At 41.4% G+C, this 20,471-nt stretch overlaps 1 protein-coding gene across 2 annotated transcripts in view; it reads right to left on the minus strand.

The window, feature by feature from the left end:
- Positions 1 to 2,403: 2,403 nt before the first annotated feature.
- Positions 2,404 to 20,471, minus strand: part of CFAP206 (cilia and flagella associated protein 206) — a 49,029-nt gene continuing 30,961 nt past the window's right edge. For both annotated transcript variants that reach the window (XM_069726391.1, XM_069726390.1), the window contains exons 7-12: positions 15,854 to 15,973; positions 14,492 to 14,690; positions 9,266 to 9,406; positions 6,024 to 6,217; positions 3,884 to 4,027; positions 2,404 to 2,786 (exon numbers count right to left, since the gene is read on the minus strand). In XM_069726391.1, coding sequence (XP_069582492.1) covers positions 2,553 to 2,786; positions 3,884 to 4,027; positions 6,024 to 6,217; positions 9,266 to 9,406; positions 14,492 to 14,690; positions 15,854 to 15,973 — 1,032 coding nt within the window. In that variant the 3' untranslated portion in view covers positions 2,404 to 2,552. The remainder of the gene's footprint in view (positions 2,787 to 3,883; positions 4,028 to 6,023; positions 6,218 to 9,265; positions 9,407 to 14,491; positions 14,691 to 15,853; positions 15,974 to 20,471) is intronic.

Genomic DNA, 20,471 nt, shown 5'->3' on the forward strand with positions numbered 1-20,471 from the left:
ATCCCTGTTCTTGCTATGTAATGTTGTACAGAGTGTGATTAACTGTATAGCAGCCAGTACACAGGAAATGTGATTTCAGTTACCTGCTGTATGTAGTTATTATAGAAGTTGCATCATCCTGTATGCTTTCCCTGTTAGTTGCAGTCATGTTATTATTTGCCCAATACTTACTCAAATCATTTGTATTCTTATAGTTTTACCGCGCTCATGTTTACCAATAAACAAGTTAGACTACAGAGAACAGTCTGCTTATTTGGGAGACAGAAGTGGTTTATGCCGTATGTCGGATCACACACCGTATCAACGTGTATGAAGACAGAACAGCCACCTTGCTATTGTAAGGTGACATTAAGCCTGGTTAATAACGGAGAGATGTCAATAAGACATCTATCCATTATTAATCCAATAGTAGTAAATGGTTAATAATACACACACACACACACACACATTAGGAAAAAAGTATTTTAATGAAATAAAGACACAGGGTGTTGTAATAGTTTATTATACTCTCAATCCAAATGACGACACTCGTTCTGTAAAAAAGGAAAAATAAAAAAACAACAATATCCCATACCTTTCCGCCGTTACAGTCATGTCCCACGCTGTAAATCCATCTGAAGGGGTTAAATAATTTTACAAGCAGGAGCTCTGCTAATGCAGCCGCCCCTGCCTGTAAAAACTGGGGAATGAATGGGAACGTAGCTACCTAGACTTGCGGTGCTGCGCCCCCTGCTGGCATAACCTCAAATGAACTCGAGTGTGAGAAAATATTCAGAAAAACTCCCACACTAGAGTTCATATGAGTTTATACCAGGAGGGGGCGCAGCACCGCAAGTCTAGGTAGCAACGTTCCCCTGCTTTCAATTCATTCCCCAGTTTTTACAGGCAGGGGCGGCTGCATTAGCAGGCTCCTGCTTGTAAAATTATTTAACCCCTTCCAATGGATTCACAGCGTGGGACATGACTGTACAGCGGACAGGTATGGGATATTGTTGTTTCTTTTATTTTTCCTTTTTTACAGAACGAGGGTCGTCATTTGGATTGAGAGTATAATAAACTATTACAACACCCTGTGTCTTTAGGAAAAAAGTATTTTATTGATATAATGTGTGTTTTATTAACCATTTACTACTATTGGATTAATAATGGATAGGTGTCTTATTGACATCTCTCCATTATTAACCAGGCTTAATGTCACCTTAAAATAGCAAGGTGACATTAACCCTTTATTACTCCATATCCCACCGCTACTCAGGAGTGGGATGAGAGAGGCTAAGTGCCAGAATAGGCGCATCTTTACAGATGTGCCTTTTCTGGGGTGGTTGGGGCAGATGTTTTTAGCCAGGGGGGGTCCTATATCCATGGTCCCTCTCTAGGCTATTAATATCTGCCCTCAGTCACCGGCTTTCCCACTCTGGCGGAGAAAATTGCGCTGGAGCCCACGTCAATTTTTTCCGTCATTTAACCCTTTATTTTAACAGCTAGAGCACCCAAATTTTGCACACAAACACTTGGAACATTATTAGTGAGGAATATGTAAAAAAAAATAAGGGATATTAAATGGATTACTGTATGTAAACCATGTCTCATATCCTGTCGGGTTTGGGAAGGAGATAGGAAAAGCCGGCAATTGATTTACCGGCTTTTCTGCTATCTAGCACATTTATTTTACCTATTCTAATAAAACCTGTCAGTGTGATTTTACTGTACACCGCACTGAATTACCGGCTTTCCTATAGAACACCGCTGCGTATTTCTCGCAAGTCACACTGTTGGTCCGTGTGTAATCCGTATTTTTCTGTGATTTTGTACGGCCATAAAATACGGATGCGTAATATACGCCAGATAGAAGCTGCCCCATAGAGAATCATTGGTCCGTGTGCAATGCGTAGTTTTTGCGCATCTCATACGTCTGTAAAACTCTCTAGTGTGACGCCGGCCTTAGGCCAAGATCACAATCTCTTTCTGAGTGCTGTAGGGGAAAAACCGGACAACAATCAGACCAATGTTATTCAATGGGGCAATTTTGTGCGTAAAAACAAACAAACATGCAGTGTGCACCAATTACTTCCATATGTCAGATGAGACTCGCCCTGCCGAGTATGTGGGTACGCAAAGAAAGTCAGATTCCATACTGAGCTACTGTATAGCATTTGATTTTAAAGGATACATTGCAGGTTTTTTTTACGCAGAAAACTGGTGTAAAAAGTCTTGCAAATTTTTAAAATTCTTAATACAATGGATGACAAGTGAGAAAAAAAAAATCATGTTTTTTTAAGGATGAAATGAAGGCGATTTTTTATATGGTTGTGTGAACTCCGCCTTAATAGCGTAAAACACATAACAGTGATGATCTGGATTCTTCTTGATGTTCACACGATTACGCATAAACCAGACCGTGTATATGGAAGGTATCAGCTTTATTCTGCACTTTATATGTGGTGCTGACGGCAACAGAACAATTCTGTAAATCACACAACCATCTTCTTTCTGCTGGCTAATAAGTCTTCAGTAAGAACCACAAACGTCCATGTCTAGGGTATCACCTGAACTTAGGATTCCTCCACATCTCTTGTTAGATTAACCTTAACCATGTTTGTAGGCTTCGATAACCCGCAGCCGCGTAGCCCTGACAGGAAGGTGTGCGGCTTCGGCACATTGCTGGCGCCGTCCCGTTTTGTCTGTGTGCCTATTTGTTTTGGAAGATACACCTGACTGAAGTTCTCCCGTCTCATGTGGCTGCCATGGGTCTGCATGGAACGAGTCACCTTCTGGCGCAAATTTGTCTGGAAGAGAAAGAATGGATGTGAAAGCTTTGAAAAATGTAAATCATCGCTCCGATCTCACAACAGTGCGCCATGTATTAGATAGCGGGAGGTTATTAAGACTTCAGATTTTATCCCAAGGAATTATATGGATTACGAAGAAAATGCCACTTTATTAATGTGATGCAATTTTTGAAAAGTTTTGAGGTGAGAAAAATTACAAATTTTAGTGCAGATATGGCATGTCGCAAATTCTACAAGGTTTTTTATAGCAAATAAATGAGCGTAAAGCTGTCGATATCTTCCCCCTATAATGTTCTTACAGGTATTTAATGCATCTCATCTTTTTCCTCTCACCTTCACTGCTGTCTCTCCTCTCACATTCAGACTTTAATCTGCTTGCATATAGATTTCTCATTAATATGCAACTCAATGGACTCGATTCATCAAAGCTTTTACGCCAGTATTCTGGTGTAAAAAGCTTTGAAAAAACGCAGAATTTTGGCGCAATTGGTGGCTGCCCTAAAATTTTGCAACTTCTGGTGTTCTCTCACCATTTTTGCCCAGCTCTTACAAAGTGGTTGGCGGGACGAGGGCTTGGCGACTGCCGCTTGTCAAATCCATAGGGTGGCGAGGTGCACACTTGGATGTGCACAACTTGTTCTGATTCAAGAACAGGTCTACACCTTGTATGAAGCAGGAACGTCTGACTCACGCACACCTCCTCAAGACTGGTGTAAAGAGCGGCAGTCTTGATGTATCGGGACGAATGTATCCATAGTGTAGGAGTCTCCTTATGGCATATGTGCATACAGTACTTGTCAGTATATGTTTTGCCCACTGTACCAATATGGATAGTCCACTATGCTTTTGAGTGCATACGGTATATTGTAAATTGCTCAGAAAAGTTTTGAGAGTTAATTTACCTTTTAGACTGTGTACAACATTTAGGGCTTCCGCATTTGGTACGCATAAAAATTATATTATTACCCCCCTAGGTCAGTGGAAATTTACTACCCACCAAAGGGGAATCATTACTGAAATGTCAATACAGGCAGAAATAAGGATCTCTATTCTGCTGCTGTTCAGATTTCTACTCAGAACAAGTATGTCCATACCAGTTTTATTGCTTTTCTCCGCAGTTCCCATTCATTCCACTCATAGGACTTCACAATGTTGGTTTCCAGGATGTGTGTGTCAGTTTGGGTGCTGCTATTGCACTTAGTGATTGGTTTCATCAGTAGTTTTTCAGCAGCCTGAGCCTGTTAGGAAGATAATGTTTAGTATTTCCTCGCACGGAGGGGTCGATACATCAAAATGGCAGAAAATACTTTGCAAAGTCGGAATTTTTTATCGGACATTTTTGCGACTGTTGGCGTTTTCACACCAGTCCCAGCCAGCTCCGCCAATGTATGACTAGCTTCCTGATTGGAGCAAGTTTTGTGACCAGGCACTCGGTGGAGAACCCCACTGCTAAGATGCACCTGATTCATTAAGTGGGGTGCAGCTCTTAATGAATCAGGCAATGCCCATTCCACCATACCCCTTATTTAAGACTCGTGTACAACGCCAGTCTTGATAAATCAAGGACTATGTCTGTTTTGCTGGGTTTTTAAAACAGAAACTCTCCAAAAAACTCAGCATAAAGACTCAGTGTGAACACTGGTGACACTAGTCACACACAAATCTGCTCCGAGGTTAGTAGACAACTATTTGAAGTCTTCTCCTAGTGACGAATGTAACAACTAGAAAGGCATTCTCTATGGAAACTGAAATCTGAGGGTGAAATCTGCTGTGAAAGTCCTCAGCTTACGAGGCCAATGACAAATCCACAGTGAAGGTCATTTTCCACTGCAGGGATTTTTTCCGTTATGAAAATCTAGTTGAAAAACCCGCTGCATATTCACACCGCTGTGTACATACCTAATGTTGATGTCCATGATAAACCCTTTCATCACCTCAGTGTCATGCCAAATCAATATATAAAGGGCTCCCTGATATATACAGCTCTGGCAAAAATTAAGAGACCACCACATCAAAACGCTGTCATGGGCAGCCCAATCTCCAGACCTGAACCCCATTGAAAACCTCTGGAATGTAATCAAGAGGGTGATTTATAGTCACAAGCCATCAAACAAAGAAGAACTGCTTACATTTTTGCACCAGAAACTGTGAAAGACTGGTGGAAAGCATCCAATACGCATGAAAGCTGTGATTAAAATCATGGTTATTCCACAAAATATTGATTTCTGAACTATCCTGAGATAAAACATCAGTATTGTTGTTTCTAAATTATTATGAACTTGTTTTCTTTGCATTATTTGAGGTCTGAAAGCACTTGTTTTTTTAACTTTTGACCATTTTTCTTTTGTCAGAAAAAAAAAATACAAAATGTATTGCTTGGAAATTCGGAGACATGTTGTCAGAAGTTTATAGAATAAATGAACAATTTACATTTTACTTAAAAACATACCTATAAAGAGAAAAATCAGACAAACTGAACATTTTGCAGCGGTCTCCTAATTTTTGCCAGAGCTGTATATTTAGACTTCACAGGGAAAGTGAAGCCTGAAGAAAGAAAAAAAAAGACAAACTAACTACAACTAGAATTGGCTCCAGTGCTGCCACTCCAGGAATGGTGTCCTGACCACGAGTGACCCAACCTTTAGGCCACTGATTGGCTGGTGGTAGAGAGAACTTCTGGTCTAGGTTGAACTGTTGGGCTTGCAGAACTGGAGCATGGGACGGATTCTAGAGGTATATGCCAGTGCTTCTCACTAAATAACAGTAGAATATCATCAAAAAGTTAATTTATTTTGGTTCTTCAATACAAACAGTGAAACTCATATTAGATAGTCATTACAAACTAAGTAAGCCATAATCATCAACATTAACAGAAATAAACACTTGAAATAGATCACTCTGTGTGTAATGACTCTATATAATATATGACTTTCACTTTTTGTACTGAAGAACTGAAATAAAATAACTTCTAATTTTGGCAAAGTCATATTTTATCTGTGAGGTCCCATTCAACTACCAATGATGTTCTCCTGCCTGCAATCGAATGATAGCTAGGAGTTTAGTCTCCTTCCAGACCTGGCTATTGTCTGGGAGAGAACAAGCAGGGCAGATGCAGGAGGACCAAAACATTAAAACTCCAGGTATCGCCAAACCCTCTCTACATGTGGCCATCTTATCTGCATCTCAAACATCTTAATGTCACACAGTAAAACGTAACCTCTGACACCTGCATACCTGGGAATAAGCTGTGATGGCTGAGAACTGTTGGTGAAGCTCCAATAACTGGATCAGCTCTGCACACTGTTTGGCTTTTTCCCCAATTAAAGTGATGTAGTGATCCGGATCCTGAGCGAACCTGGAGGCGGCCTCCTTGGAGCTGAAAACGTAATATCCTTCTCTGTGCTTTAGAATACCAATGCCTGGGTTCCCTGATCCAGAACAGAATGAATTGGCTTATCATCCTTATATACGTACAAATCAAAACTCTTCCATTACTGAGTTTATGAAGTGCATCTGTCAGTAGGACCAACGCTCCTAAGCCATCTATATGGACATGTAGGTCATAGGAAGCTGAACACGGTGATATCTGCGATCTGATGTCTTACAGACAAATCCACGGTTTTGAAACATGTAAATGAGCTGTTGAGGACTTTGGGCCGGACACTGATCTACCGGGAAATTAGATGAAAGGAGGCCTTACCAGTGTGAGACATGTAGATCAGAGAGCAGACTGTCGGTTATTACATAACACATTGGATCGCAGATATCAAGGTATCACATTATTCAGCTTCCTATGACCTACATGTCTATATAGACGGCTTTGGAGGGTTGATCCTACTGACAGATGCCCTTTAAACTGTATGTTTAAATGTATGTTCATTTAAGGGGCAAGCCTCTTAATAAATTTGGTGCAGCTTTTAAGCTGTGCATGCACCAAAAAATGGTTGTCTAGTGCCATGTAATCCACCTGCTCTGTGTAACAGTGATTGGATGCTTTCTGCCAATGTTTAGTGATCATAGAAAGCTGTGAATCACTGGTGTGGGTGGTTATACAGAGCTCAGTATTCAGACAAATGGTTGATCTGCAGCAGAGAAAGCATTGATTTGATCAAAATGACAGCATGCACATCTGTAAGTGACACATCACAGGAATCGGGGTTTCTGTCTCTACAGGAAACTACTGAAGGGAGTGAAAAATTAAAAAAAATATATATTTTTTTTTATTAACCCTTTCACGCCACACCCCTTTTTCATTTTTGCATTTCCGTTTTCAGTTTTTCGCTCCCCTTCTTCCCAGAGCCATAACTTTTTTTTTTTTTTTCCGTCAATATGGCCACGTGAGGGCTAGTTTTTTGTGTGGGATGAGTTGTACTTTCGAACAACACCATTGGTTTTACCGTTTCGTGTACTCGAAAATGGGAAAAAAAAATGTGAGATGAAATTGCAAAAAAAGTGCAATTCCACAACTGTTTTTTGGATTTTTTTTTACCATGTTCATCAAATGCTAAAACTGACCTGCCATTATGATTCGCCAGGTCATTACAAGTTCGTAGACACCAAACATGTGTAGGTTGTTTTTTATTTAAGTGGTGAAAAAAATAATCCAAAGTTTGTTTAAAAAAAAAAAATCCGTATTTTTCCAAGACCCGTAGCGTCTCAATTTTTCATGATCTGGGGCTGGGTGAGGGCTTATTTTGTGTGTGCTTGGCTGACGTTTTTAATGATACCATTTTGGTTCAGATAAGATCTTTTGATCACCCATTATTGCATTGTAATGCAATGTTGCGGCGACCAAAAAAACGTAATTCTGGTGTATTGACTTTTTTTTTCCCTACGCCGTTTACCAATCGGATTCTTTTAATAGCTTGATAGATCGGAAGATTCTGAATGCGGCGATACTAAATATATGTATTTTTTTTAATTGTTTTATTTTGAATTGGGGGGTGATTTGAACTTTTATTTATTTTTTTTATAATTTTAAAAAACTTTTTTTTTTACTTTTTGCATGCTTCAGTAGTCTCCATGGGAGACTAGAAGCTGCACTACTTTGATCGGCTCTGCTACATTCAGGCAATAATCTGCGCCAGTGTGTAGCAGAAATGCTCATTTGCTATGAGTGCCGACCGCTGGGTGACACTCATAGCAATCTGGCATTGACAACCACTGGGGTCTCCTGCAGATCCCAGATTGTCATGCCAACCCATCGGCGACCCGCGGTCATGTGACAAGGGTGCCGATGGGTGGGATTAGTGACTCACTTCCGGCGTGATTATGTGAAATGCCGCTGTCAGAGATTGATAGCGGTATTTAACGGGTTAAGAGCTGCGGGTGGATCACGGCTGTTAGGGGCACATGTCAGCTGTTCAAAACAGAAAAAGAAAAAAAATATATAAAAAGTTCAAATCATCTACCTTTTGCCCTACTCAAAATAAAACAATAAAAAATACACATATTTGATATTGCCGCATTCAGAAACGCCCGAGAATTAATCTGATCAGTAAACGGCATAGAAGAAAAAAATCAAAATACCAAAATTACATTTTTTTTGGTAACCGCAACATTGCAATAAAACGCCATAATAGGAGATCAAAACATTGTATCTACTCCAAAACAGATAGTATCGATAAAAAAAGAAAGTCAGCTTGGCGAGCAAAAAAATAAGCTCTCACCCAGCCCCAGAACCAGAAAAATGGAGAAACTACGGGTCTTGGGAAATGGCATTTTTATTTTATTTTTTATTTTTTTTTACAAACTTTGTTTTTTTTTTCTTCACCACTTAAATACAAAAGAACCTAGACATGTTTGGTGTCTCCGACCTTGTACTGACCTTGAGAAGCATAATGGCAGGTCAGTTTTAGCATTTAGTGGACATGGTTAAAAAAGCCAAACAAAAAACAATTGTGGAATTGACTTTTTTTTGCAATTTTACAGCACTTAAAATTTTTTTTCCCGTTTTACAGTACACTATATGGTAAAACCAATGGTGTCGTTCAAAAGTACAACTTGTTCCGCAAAAAACAAGCCCTCACATGGACATATTGACGGGAAAATAAAGGTTATGGCTCTGGGAAGAAGGGGAGCAAAAAAAAACGAAAATGCAAAAAAACGGAAAATCCCAAGGTGGCGATGGGGTTAAAACTCATCTGACACAAGATTAAAGAAACGACAAAACAATACATGAAAACCAAGATAAACCACCACAGTATAAACTAGATATGGGCATAGGGCTTCAGGTGCAGGACAAACCCAGGAAATCAAAGAATACCAAAGATCTAACCCTAGTGCCATGGTCCATATGTCACGTTATCCCAGATTCTGCCATAATGAAGCACACCTCAGCGATCATCTCATCGAGGTCCTTTGGGCACCAAGAGTTTGTCTTGGAAAGGATCCAGCATGGTGTGAACAGATGCCACAACATGATGTGTATAGAGCCATACATTTCATGGTTTCTTCTAGTCAAGCATATAAAGTACCTGGTAAGAGAAGCCCATCTCTTGTAGCAATGGTGAAACCACAAAATCCATGATATTGAATGGGAAGTCGATCATAATTTGCGGTGGTTTCTGGAAAATACCACTCTTGACTACGAAACTCCACGGGATTTACAGATTCTCCTAAATGACAGAAAATGATGAATCATCCGAGTATCTTGTTCATACAAAAATGGTTACCACATGATAAAGTGCCCATACAACGGGTCGATGAGTGACATATGGCTATTAAGAAGTTTTATTTGGAAGTTGTGGATCCAAAAGAAAGAAGTACCGTATTATACAGCCTCCCGAGATCTCATTCTGCGCATGCGCCGCCTCCTGTGGCCATTTTCATGAAGATCAACTCATTACAGCAATGGAAGTGCAGGAGCTCTGGCCTTTCACAAAACGCCGGCGGTGCCCCCGCACCACCGATCATCTGCAAAAGTGCCACGCACCAGCCCGGGATGGTTGTGCGGGGGCTCTGGGATTTCCACAAATGCCAGTGGAGCCCCCGCACCACCGATCACCTGCCAAACTGCCGCCCATCAGCGTGGGATGGATGTGTGGGGGGGCGTTCACAAAATGGCGGAGCTCCCGCACCACCGAGCCTGCTGCACCAGCCTGGGATGAGCCAGACCACCGAACACCTCCTAAGACCCCGGAACACCTCCTAAGACCCTGCTCCACCAGCGCGCCCTCTCACACCCTACCCCCCAGCTAAGCGGAATAATTTGGACTGTAAGACGGACCCTCATTTAACGCGTTAATTTTTTTCCCTATTTTTCTTCTGAAAATGTGGGGTGCGTCTTATGGTCCGGAGCGTCTTATAGTCCAAAAAATATGGTAGTTTAGAGAACGTACACAAAAATAAGGATCTGTTACTTTTGTCACATGGTTCGCTCACACGTGCGTATAAATCTGACGAGTGCAATCCAATACAAAAAAAATAAAAAATCGGATTGCTCTCTGAGCGCTAGCTATTCAATCAGTCAAAGAAAGCAAAGTATATAATAGGTCCACCGTGATCCCTAGGGGTTTGACCACTGTCTTTTCCCCTCTATTGGTGACACTCCGCGTCTCTGAATTTAGCGCTTTACCTATTTGGATGTATCGCACTATATATAAAGGGGTGTAACTTCACCATTTTGTGAATCCAACTTCTATTTAATTTTGTTGTTTCCTCACTTATTCCTGTGTTTCTATCTATTAGGCAGCCCTACATATTTACAAAAATTTTTTTTATGGGTATGCAACTATAGCATCCTCCACTTACTCTGGTGGTATTAGCTATGCATGACTATCAAGTAGTGCCCCCCTATATACAAATAACCACATTCCCCCCCCCCCATTGTTATACTGTGTGTACCCTGTAAGTCGCTGTGCCATGGTATTCTAACTGTGCCCACGGCACGTCATCTGGCGGCTTTTATTACTATGGCCTCGTCGTGTTGTATGATTAGTTACGCTCACAGTACGATTATATTTTCCATGACTTGGAGCACATCCTTGTTTACATGGTATTACTATTCAGCGACACCAACAATATGGCGATTAGGCCTTCCTTTTTAGGTGCGCTCCACGGTGTGGGTCACGCTCTTTTGGCAGGTATGGGTTGCCTTGGCATCGCTGCAGTGTTCTTATTGCGACGCCCATATTTATGCGACTTTTTTGCGTTCCACGATGGGGCGCACCATCTTAGCGCAGTGACACTACGCATGTCATTCTATTTGGCGCCGCTGTAGTGTATTTTCAGCTACGCCCCCAGTGGGACGGTCAAATTGCGACGCCCACAAGATGGCGATGTCTGTGTGTTCCATGATATGGAGCGCACTGGCGACTATGTTGCGTATATTCAGTTGGCGCCGCTGTAGCGTACCTTCAGTGACGCCCACAATATGGCGATTGTGCGTTCCAGCTTTGGAACGCACCTCTCCTGCGCATGTGTGGAAGTGACGCGCACAACATGGCGGTCGCACATCCGGTACACATTGCTGCACGTTGTGTACACATGCTGAGTGAGTATGACATATGTCTATCTGGATTACATTAGCCTACTACAGGGTACTAACAAATGAGGGGCGGTGACCAGCATTATAATAAAAGGGTGTCTCTGTGGGGGTGCGAGTGAGGACACATTTTGACTGCAAACACAGACAGTCATACCTTGCTGATGGGTACTCAGCTACTGCGGGACCCACTTTGAAATACGGACTCTTTTCATTTCTTTTTTTCTGTCTTTTGCTTGGACTTTTGTGCTCTGTAGCACACATATTTGTTCAAACTCCCCTGATGAGTCTCCTACACTGGTGATGAAACACGTAGGGAGAAGAGGAAATCCATTTACCTACACCCATTCATCTGGTGGTTGTCCATAGCAGGGTCCACTTGGGGCCTGTCCTTGTAAGGACAGGAGCTACACGGGGTTCACAGGGTAGACCGGATTTGTGCCCTAGCCCGTTGCTTTTTTTCCCCCTGGACTGTTACTCATCAAAGCCTCACTGGCTGAGAAAGATCCAAGTGTCCGTCCTGAATGGTGAGACCGTTCCATTCTTTTATATTTTGAGCACTGGTTATTTTGGGCACTTTTTGTATATATGGGTTTGTTCGTTGGGTTCTTATGTTTTATGCTATCCTCATTAAAGGTTAAGTTTTAATAATGGTAACCCTCCATAGCTGATGGTATCTGTTCCCCCTGAGGGTGTTGTACAGTGTAGATTAGTCTGCACTATTGCTTTTTGCTCTCGGCCCAACACTATTGGATGAGGCAGTGCAGATCTGTGGATTTTTTTTACTCAGCTATAGTCTGCATGAGAAAAAAAAATGGCAGCATGCTGTGATTTCATTCAGAAATAAAATAGTGCGAGAAAAAAATTGCATGGAACATCGGCTGTGAGGGAAAGCAGTGTAAGATTGTCTTATTTCACTCAGGAAACTTTGGCATTCAAGAAGCAGCTGTCCAAGTAGTAGGCAACCCCTTTAAGACACAGCAAAAATGACACCAAACTGCACGTGTGAACCTGACCTTGAAGTGCATGACTTCTAAAATGTGGGAGGCTTTTATGCCCTCACTGTTGTCTCAACAAACTTTCTAGAAATCAATAGAAGTAGTAAATATAAGAAAGTTTGTAATAAAACTTGTTAGAGAAATCTTGTTTTTCCACTCATAAGTGTCATCCTTCCTAACCACCTCCCCCTCAGCTCATCATTCACTCAAAAAATCAGCTCAAATCGATTTACGTTAAAACAAAATGGACTCAGTGAGGTGTCAGATGAGAGCTGAGTATAATAAGAGGAGAGGAGAGAGAAACAGATTGATAGAGTGACCGAGACACACACACAGCACTACTGCATGGTTCATAAATGTTTCTATTATCTCAGTGCTGGATTCACAGCTACACTGCTTACTACTGCTGTATTATGGTCTCTATGCTGCTGCTACGTCTGAAGATATGATACATATAGATGGCAAACCAGAAATCACCCATGTCTTGGTGTACTGTGTATAGGGTGTATCATAGCAGCTACTCTCCACCCACTAACTCAGAGACAACTGGAAACAAGCTATATAGCCTCCAGCGGGAAAGCTCATCAAGGTATCAATTCCATTGGTGCCAGAAACTCATAAATGTAATCAAAACTGCAAAACGTTTTGAACACTGCCATAACGATGTGACTGGTTTACTGCAAACCAATAAGCTGTACAATAGTGCTTATAGTGTGCAAAATATCAGGTCTCTTTAAGGGTCCCACGTTAAGGTTTCTAATCTTTGAAAAAATGAAACGGAGTACAGAATTCCTGCTACTTATTGTTAGCGATGTCACCTGTAATTTTGCACACAAGGAATCCATTTGAATTAAAAGGAACCTTTCACCTGATCTATGCTGCCCAAACTCCAGGCAGCATGAACCAGAGCATTTAATAGAAAATACACTTTAAAACTTTGGTTGAAGTTGGCGTTGAGACCAGTCTAGTCCCTGGCAGGACCTTTAAACGCCATAGCGTTTCAGAGAAAAATATCCCCAGGTGCAATCATGCAGCAAGACTGATTTGTGCTGCCCACAGCTTGGGCAGCAAGAATCAAGTGACAGGTTCCCTTTAATTCAAGTGGGTTGTTTTATGTGCAAAATTACTGGTCACATCGGTAACAATAGCGATATCTATAGCTTGTTTCCAGTTGTCTCTGAGCTAGTGGCTGGACAGTAGTTGCTATGGTGTGCCCCACACACTGTAAACCAATACATGGGCAATATATGCTGTGTGTATCACATCTTCAGAAGTAGCAGCTGCAGCATGGAAGACATAATACAGCAGTACTAAGCAGATTAGCTGTGAATCCAGCACTGAGATGATATAAACATTTATGAACCCTGCAGTGTCCTGTGTGCGTCTTCCTGCCTCTCTAGCACTCTTTTTCGCTCTCCTCCTCACCTCTTCAAATACTTCAATAGGCAGCTCTAATCTGATACCTTATTGAGCTGGCAGTCCATCTTATTTTAACATAGATTAGGGTTTTCCAAACTCCGGACTACAAGGCCCTCCCTTGTTGCACAGCTGAGAGAACAGCAGCAAATTGTGACGTTTATTTATATTCAGCCCCTCCATGTGACAGTGAGTAGCTGGACCACCTTTTGCTGCATTTACTGCGATAAGTCTTTGGGTTATGTCTCTACCTTCTTTGCGTATCCAGAGGCTGACATTTTTGCCCATTCTTCTTTGCAAACTAGCTCTAGCTCAGTGAGATTGGATGGGAGCGTCTGTGAACAGCAATTTTCAAGTGTCGCCACAGATTCTCAATGGGATTTCAGTCTGGACTTTGAGCCATTAACACACATGAATATGCTTTGACCTAAACCCTTCCATTGAAGTTCTGGCAGTATGTTTTGGGTCATTGTCCTGCTGGAAGTTGAATCTACACCCGAGTCTCAAGTCTTTTGCAGCCTCTAACCGGTTTTTCTCCAGGATTGCCCTGCATTTAGTTCCACCTACCTTTCAATCAAGTCTGACCAGCTTCCCTGAGCCCGGCAAAAGAAAAGCATCCCCAAAGTATGATGCTTCCACCACCATGCTTGATGGTGGGGATGGTGCTTTCAAGGCAAATGCTAGTTTTCCGCCACACATAGCATTTTACATTTGGCCCAAAAAGTTTTCCTTTGATCTCTTCTGACCAGAGCACTCCATACCTTAGATTTGCAAATACACCAGCCTCAATGCACAGACATTACCTGCAGTCGCTTTAATCCTTTCTTCATCAGATTTAATGTGTAAATCACCAAGAAGTGGTTGGATGATGTGTGCAGGAAATAGCTCTTCATGAAGTTCCAGAAATGGTTGCAGATTTGCAGTCATATTACTGAGGACACTTAACAATACAATTTCATCTTGGAAGCTGTTCCACAGCTTAGACAATGAAATAAAAAGTGGCTGAAAGAAATGAAGGCAACTGTTTTTTGTATAAAGTATTGCACAGACGGTAAATGATAGTTAGATCTTTCACTACTTTAGAAGAATGTAGTTTATTGGAAAGTTTATACTAAGAAATAAGCTATCTTAAAGGGTACTTATGTGTATATACATCATAGGAAGTTGGGCTTTGCCACACGCATATACATTTACATCATGATGATGGCGCTGACTCAGAAAATAAGCCTGTGCCATCAGATGATCTTGTCAGCTACAATATATAGCTGACAATCAGCCCAACACTTACGATTCAGGAGAACTCAAATTCCAGACGTTTAACCCTTGAGATGCCAATGAAACGGGAAGGCGGCATTAATTTTGGTTTGACAGAGACACAGCTGTAACACATATTGCTTGGTGATGACGGAATTTCATGGCAGCAGGGGGCCTAATGTGGGTCCCTTGTCTGCCTGCCATATTCGTACACCAATTAGATTCTGCCAGAGACCTGGCCTAAAATGATGCAGGTCGGAATTAGGCTGTCCGGCATAATATAGTGCAACATTTCTGTATGAAAAGAGTGATACAGAGACTCACATGCTCTGGTCCCTAATAGAACTAACAAAACAGGTATAAAGAAATGGTTGAAAACAAAATGTATAAAAATAAAACCCACAAAACCCCTCGTTTTATTAAAAACGTCCTTATATGCAAAAAATTAAATATGCAATAAAAAAGTACCAATAATTTGCATTGCTAGATTCATAGCAACCAGTACAAAAAAATATCATGCTTCACCAAAAACAGTGAATGTGAAATAGATGTTTTTTTGATCACCTTGCCTCCAAAAGAATAGAATATGATCAAAAAGCCTCTTGAACCCCAAAAGAATACCACGAAAAGCTACAGCAACTTTAATGAACAGGACTGAACATACAGACCTGTGCTCTCCACTGGATGTCAGTGGTCTTATGTTCTGCTGCAGGAAATCTACAATGTAGCCGTTCTCCAGAGTACAGACGGTCTTGTGTAAACTGCGCTCAACGCTGAACTCTACACAGTCCTGGCCTCGGTCAGGACATGCCATGAAGAAACTATGCGTCAATGTAAGGAATGCTTCTTCTACCTTCATAAACAATGCAAACGAAAAACTGAACGGAAGAAACTCTGCGTTCTGTACTTACGTAGACCTGTGCCGTGGGGATGGCAGTCTTTGACTGAACTGTGGCTTTTAGGAGTTCCATTTGTGCTCCGTACTGTCTGTCCATCACTTCCAGTTGTTGTGCACAAGTGCTGACATCTGTCTACAAAGCAGGAGATCAGATATATTCCCACCCTATAATATCATACTACAACTAATAGCTTATTTAGCCAACTTCATACAACACATTTGCAGCAAAAAAAACACCAGGGTTTTTGAGGGGTCAATAAGATACTGTTATGCATAACACACACACTGCATTACCAGGCTATGTGCACATGTTGCGGATTTTGCTGCCGATCTGCAGCGGATTGGCCACTGCAGATTCGCAGCAGTTTTCCATGAGTTTACAGTACCATGTGCACATGCTGCGGAAAAAAAACGGGCGGAAAAAAATGGGCGGAAACGCAGCATGTCAATTCTTTGTGCGGATTTTGCAGTTGCAGCGGTTTACACCTGCTCCTTAATAAGAATCCGCAGGTGTAAAACCGCAGGTGGAATCCGCACAAAAAACGCAGGAAATCCGCTGGTAATCCGCAGTGCGTTTTACCTGCAGATTTTGCAAAAACGGTGCGGAAAAATCCGCACACGAATCCGCAAAGTGTGCACATAGCCTTAGAGGGTTTTTTTTTTTTTGCAGACATGTAATATCATTTTTCTCCCATAGCTATGTTAGGTTTTTTTTTTGTTTTCAATGTGAAAAAAAGGCATGTACTAAAGTTTGTTGCATCCATTGGTTTTGTTTTTGACACATGAACCACATACTACTTAAAATCAGCAGATTCTAAAAAGCATTATTTAAAAAAGCCTGCATAATTTGGAAAAAATTACACACAAAAAAACAAGCAAAAAAACTAAGCCAGAGCTCCTAAATGTTGAGGACTAGATAGCAGGAGATTAGCATTGAAAGGACTAGCAGATCTGCAGCAAATAAATCTTTTATATAAATAACAGAAAGAAGCCCAGAAAATGAAACAAACAAACAAAACTGAGTTTCAGCCCTTACTTTATGCTTCTTTAGATGGCGTGGTATAAACTTGGTGACAAACTGCCTTTAATCCATTCGCAATATGAGATGTATGTAGGTGTCGGGGGGTACAGGAGCTACGGTAAGTCCGCTCCATAAACTGTGGATGCCAGCTGTGATATACAGCCAGCACCTGCCTTTAGCAGCAGTGATTGCTAGCTTAGAGTGAAATATAATATATATTATATATTAATATATATATGCACACATTCACATACACACAAGTAAATATTTAGTATCACTATATTCGTACTAACATGAAGAGTCATGTGAATCATGCCATTACACATTGAGTGCCATAAACACAAAATAAAAATGGCGGTATGCTGTGTTTCTTTTCACCATTTCACAAAACATTGAAATTTCCCCCATTTTTCAGTACAGCGTATGGTAAAGTGAATAGTATTGTTTAAGACTATAATTTGTCTTGCAAAAAAACAAGTTCTTATATAGCTATAGTTGATGAAAAAATAAAGTTGACAGCAAAAAAAGACAGTTTGGAAAGTTCACTGGGTTAAGCGACTGTTTATGTTTAAATGCAGGCTGGTTTAAAGTTCAATGAAAAACTATAGAGGACAAACTTGTCATGGATGTGCCACACTCAGCTGGGACCTGTGATACATCGGAGATTAGAAGATCGCAGCGTTTAGCTGAACACAGGTCCTCTTTAAATCTACACAGCCATTCATGAGTTACCAGGTCAACTATAGAGTCCAACTAGAGATATTAAAGGGACTCTGTCACCTGAATTTGGCGGGACAGGTTTGCGGTCATATGAGCGGGGTTTTCGGGTGTTTGATTCACCCTTTCCTTACCCGCTAGCTGCATGCTGGCTGCAATATTGGGTTGAAGTTCATGCTGTGTCCTCCGTAGTACACGCCTGTGCAAGGCAATCTTGCCTTGCGCAGGCATGTACTACAGAGGACAGAGAATGAACTTCAACCCAATATTGCGGCCAGCACGCAGCCAGCGGGTAAGGAAAGGGTGAATCAAACACCCGAAAACCCCGCCCATATGACCGCAAACCTGTCCCGCCAAATTCAGGTGACAGGTTCCCTTTAACAACAATTCAGGGCATACTAGAGTCATTCACAATTCAGGTCATACTAGAGCATTTCACAACAATAGAGGACATACTAGAGCATTTCACAACAATAGAGGACATACATATTAGAGGATTTCACAATAGAGGACATACATATTAGAGGATTTCACAATAGAGGACATACTAGAGCATTTCACAACAATAGAGGACATACATATTAGAGAATTTCACAATAGAGGACATACATATTAGAGAATTTCACAATAGAGGACATACTAGAGCATTTCACAACAATAGAGGACATACTAGAGCATTTCACAATAATAGAGAACATCTAGAGCTGTCCACAACAACAGAGGCCAACTAGAGCCATTCACACAATAGAGGACATACTAGAGCCATTCACAATTACGGTATAGAGGGCATACTAGAGCCATTCACAATTATAGAGGGCATACTAGAGCCATTCACAATTATAGAGGGCATACTAGAGCCATTCACAATTATAGAGGACAACTAGAGCCATTCACAACAATAGACCACATACTAAAGTCAGAGAGAATTCAACACCTACCCAGAGGTGGCAACATGAACATGCACCTTATTGACTGAGGTACTGTTTTTCCATATGGAATGAATCAACAAAGAGTTAATGTTTCATTTTTAGATAGTATTGTCATCAGGTCCAATTGATACTTAATCACTTTTACACATATTATCCAAAATATAAAAGGTGTTTGATTCTATACAAATGGAAATATTTGATATATCATATGCTTTTCTTTCTGTATTTCTTTTTTTCATATATGATATTATATGTGCTCCGGGGCTACCCCTGTTTATGAACACACAACCTTTGTGCTGCGTGTCATTTACTTGGATTCCTCAATCCAGGAAGCCAGGGACGGAAGAGGACTCAACATTTCTTGGCGCCCGAAACAGGGACCCGAGGCGAGAGTGTCTACTCGAGATTCACCTACGGATACGGACAACGGAGATCTGGGATAATGGACGGCAAATGAATTGAAAAACCTGGCCAGGTAAGAGACATTATTAGTTCTCTTTTATCTGCCCTGTATTATCCGAAAGATCTCTACGAGCCGTGTCACGCTGGGTTAGTCTAGTAGTGAGTAGATACCTATAAAACTCGGGTTACCATATTGTATAGATTTATGAGTCCTGTCCCTGGCAGTGTGTGAACAAGTGTGAAGGTTGTGGCATGTTATGAAAGAAGGATAAAAGTACGTAGAACAATAAGCCGAAATTGTTAGGACAAGTCTTATTAGTGAAGTCAGCCTAACTGGGTCATGTGGTTGCGTCCTTTCGGGGAGACCTCCGCCCATGCTTGACTCTCTTTGAGAAACTTGTTCCTTCATTTTTGGATAAGAGTTTGATAGAATGAGCCCAGGACACGAGTCCATGAGCCTGGGACAAGTATGATAACAGAGACGGAGAGTTTGGTGATCTGTTTGGTGTTGCTGATCCTGTTTGCGTGCATTGTAGGAATCAAGTTTATTCTGCACATTAGAAAGAACGGAGCAAATCAGCCCTTCAATATCTTAGCTCCCTAGGAAAGAAGACAACGAGACATCACTCTAGTGAGGTGATTGTCCAAACGTCACCTAGGATAAGTGTAGCTATTATTGAAAAGAAAAATGGGAAATAAACAGACAAAATCCGTCTTAGGACAAGTAGAAGCAAAAGATATCATACAGGAAAGATGTGGAAAGACAGTCAGAAGGCAGATCAGAAGGGTAAGAGAAAAATTGGGAATTTCAGAAGCACTTCTGTTTAGCACTGAATGGGAAAGACTGAGTAAAGAACGAGGTGGAATTATCAAAGACAATGGGTGGGAAGAAATCATACACTGTATGATAAAGGTCTCAAAAACAGCTAAAGAGGAGAATTGGAAGTATGATCCAGACACTTCCAAATGGAGTATGGGTACGGGAAAATGTTGTGCCATGACTCATTCAGTTCCTCCTCCTTACCTAGATCCGAATGTTCAACCATTTGTACCTTCTGAAGGAGGACAAACCAAACCAAATTTATATCCTGGGTTAAATGGGGTGGAAGGATGGGTGTGCAAAAATTGTGGCCAGCAGAATCCAGACTGGAGAACTGAATGTTCTGCCTGTGGGGCCCCCAGAGGTCATCAATTGTTAGCTCCTGTTAGGATAGTACCGAAACCCTTCAGAGAAACTGGTGTAGATGGAGCAATGGCAACTAGATATCACCAAACCTGACAATACTTCCCTTGGTCCCCCGCTGAAGGAATGTCTCTTCTACATAATGCACCAGATCCTACCCAGTACCCAGTTAGATTCGCACAGTATATACAGCAAATTATGCAGACTCATGCAGGAGTCTGGGCAGATGGAGAGGAATTATGTAGAATGAAAATGACTCCTGGTCTCTTCCAGGAACTGCTAACACATCTACAGGGACACAGGCCACAGGTGGGACAGGAGCTACAAGAGGGACAAGCGGGACAAGGTGCCTTACAAACGATAGAATCAGGAACACAAT

Source organism: Ranitomeya imitator, chromosome 5 (assembly GCF_032444005.1).
Source record: "Ranitomeya imitator isolate aRanImi1 chromosome 5, aRanImi1.pri, whole genome shotgun sequence".
In the NCBI taxonomy this organism is placed as follows: Eukaryota; Metazoa; Chordata; class Amphibia; order Anura; family Dendrobatidae; genus Ranitomeya; species Ranitomeya imitator.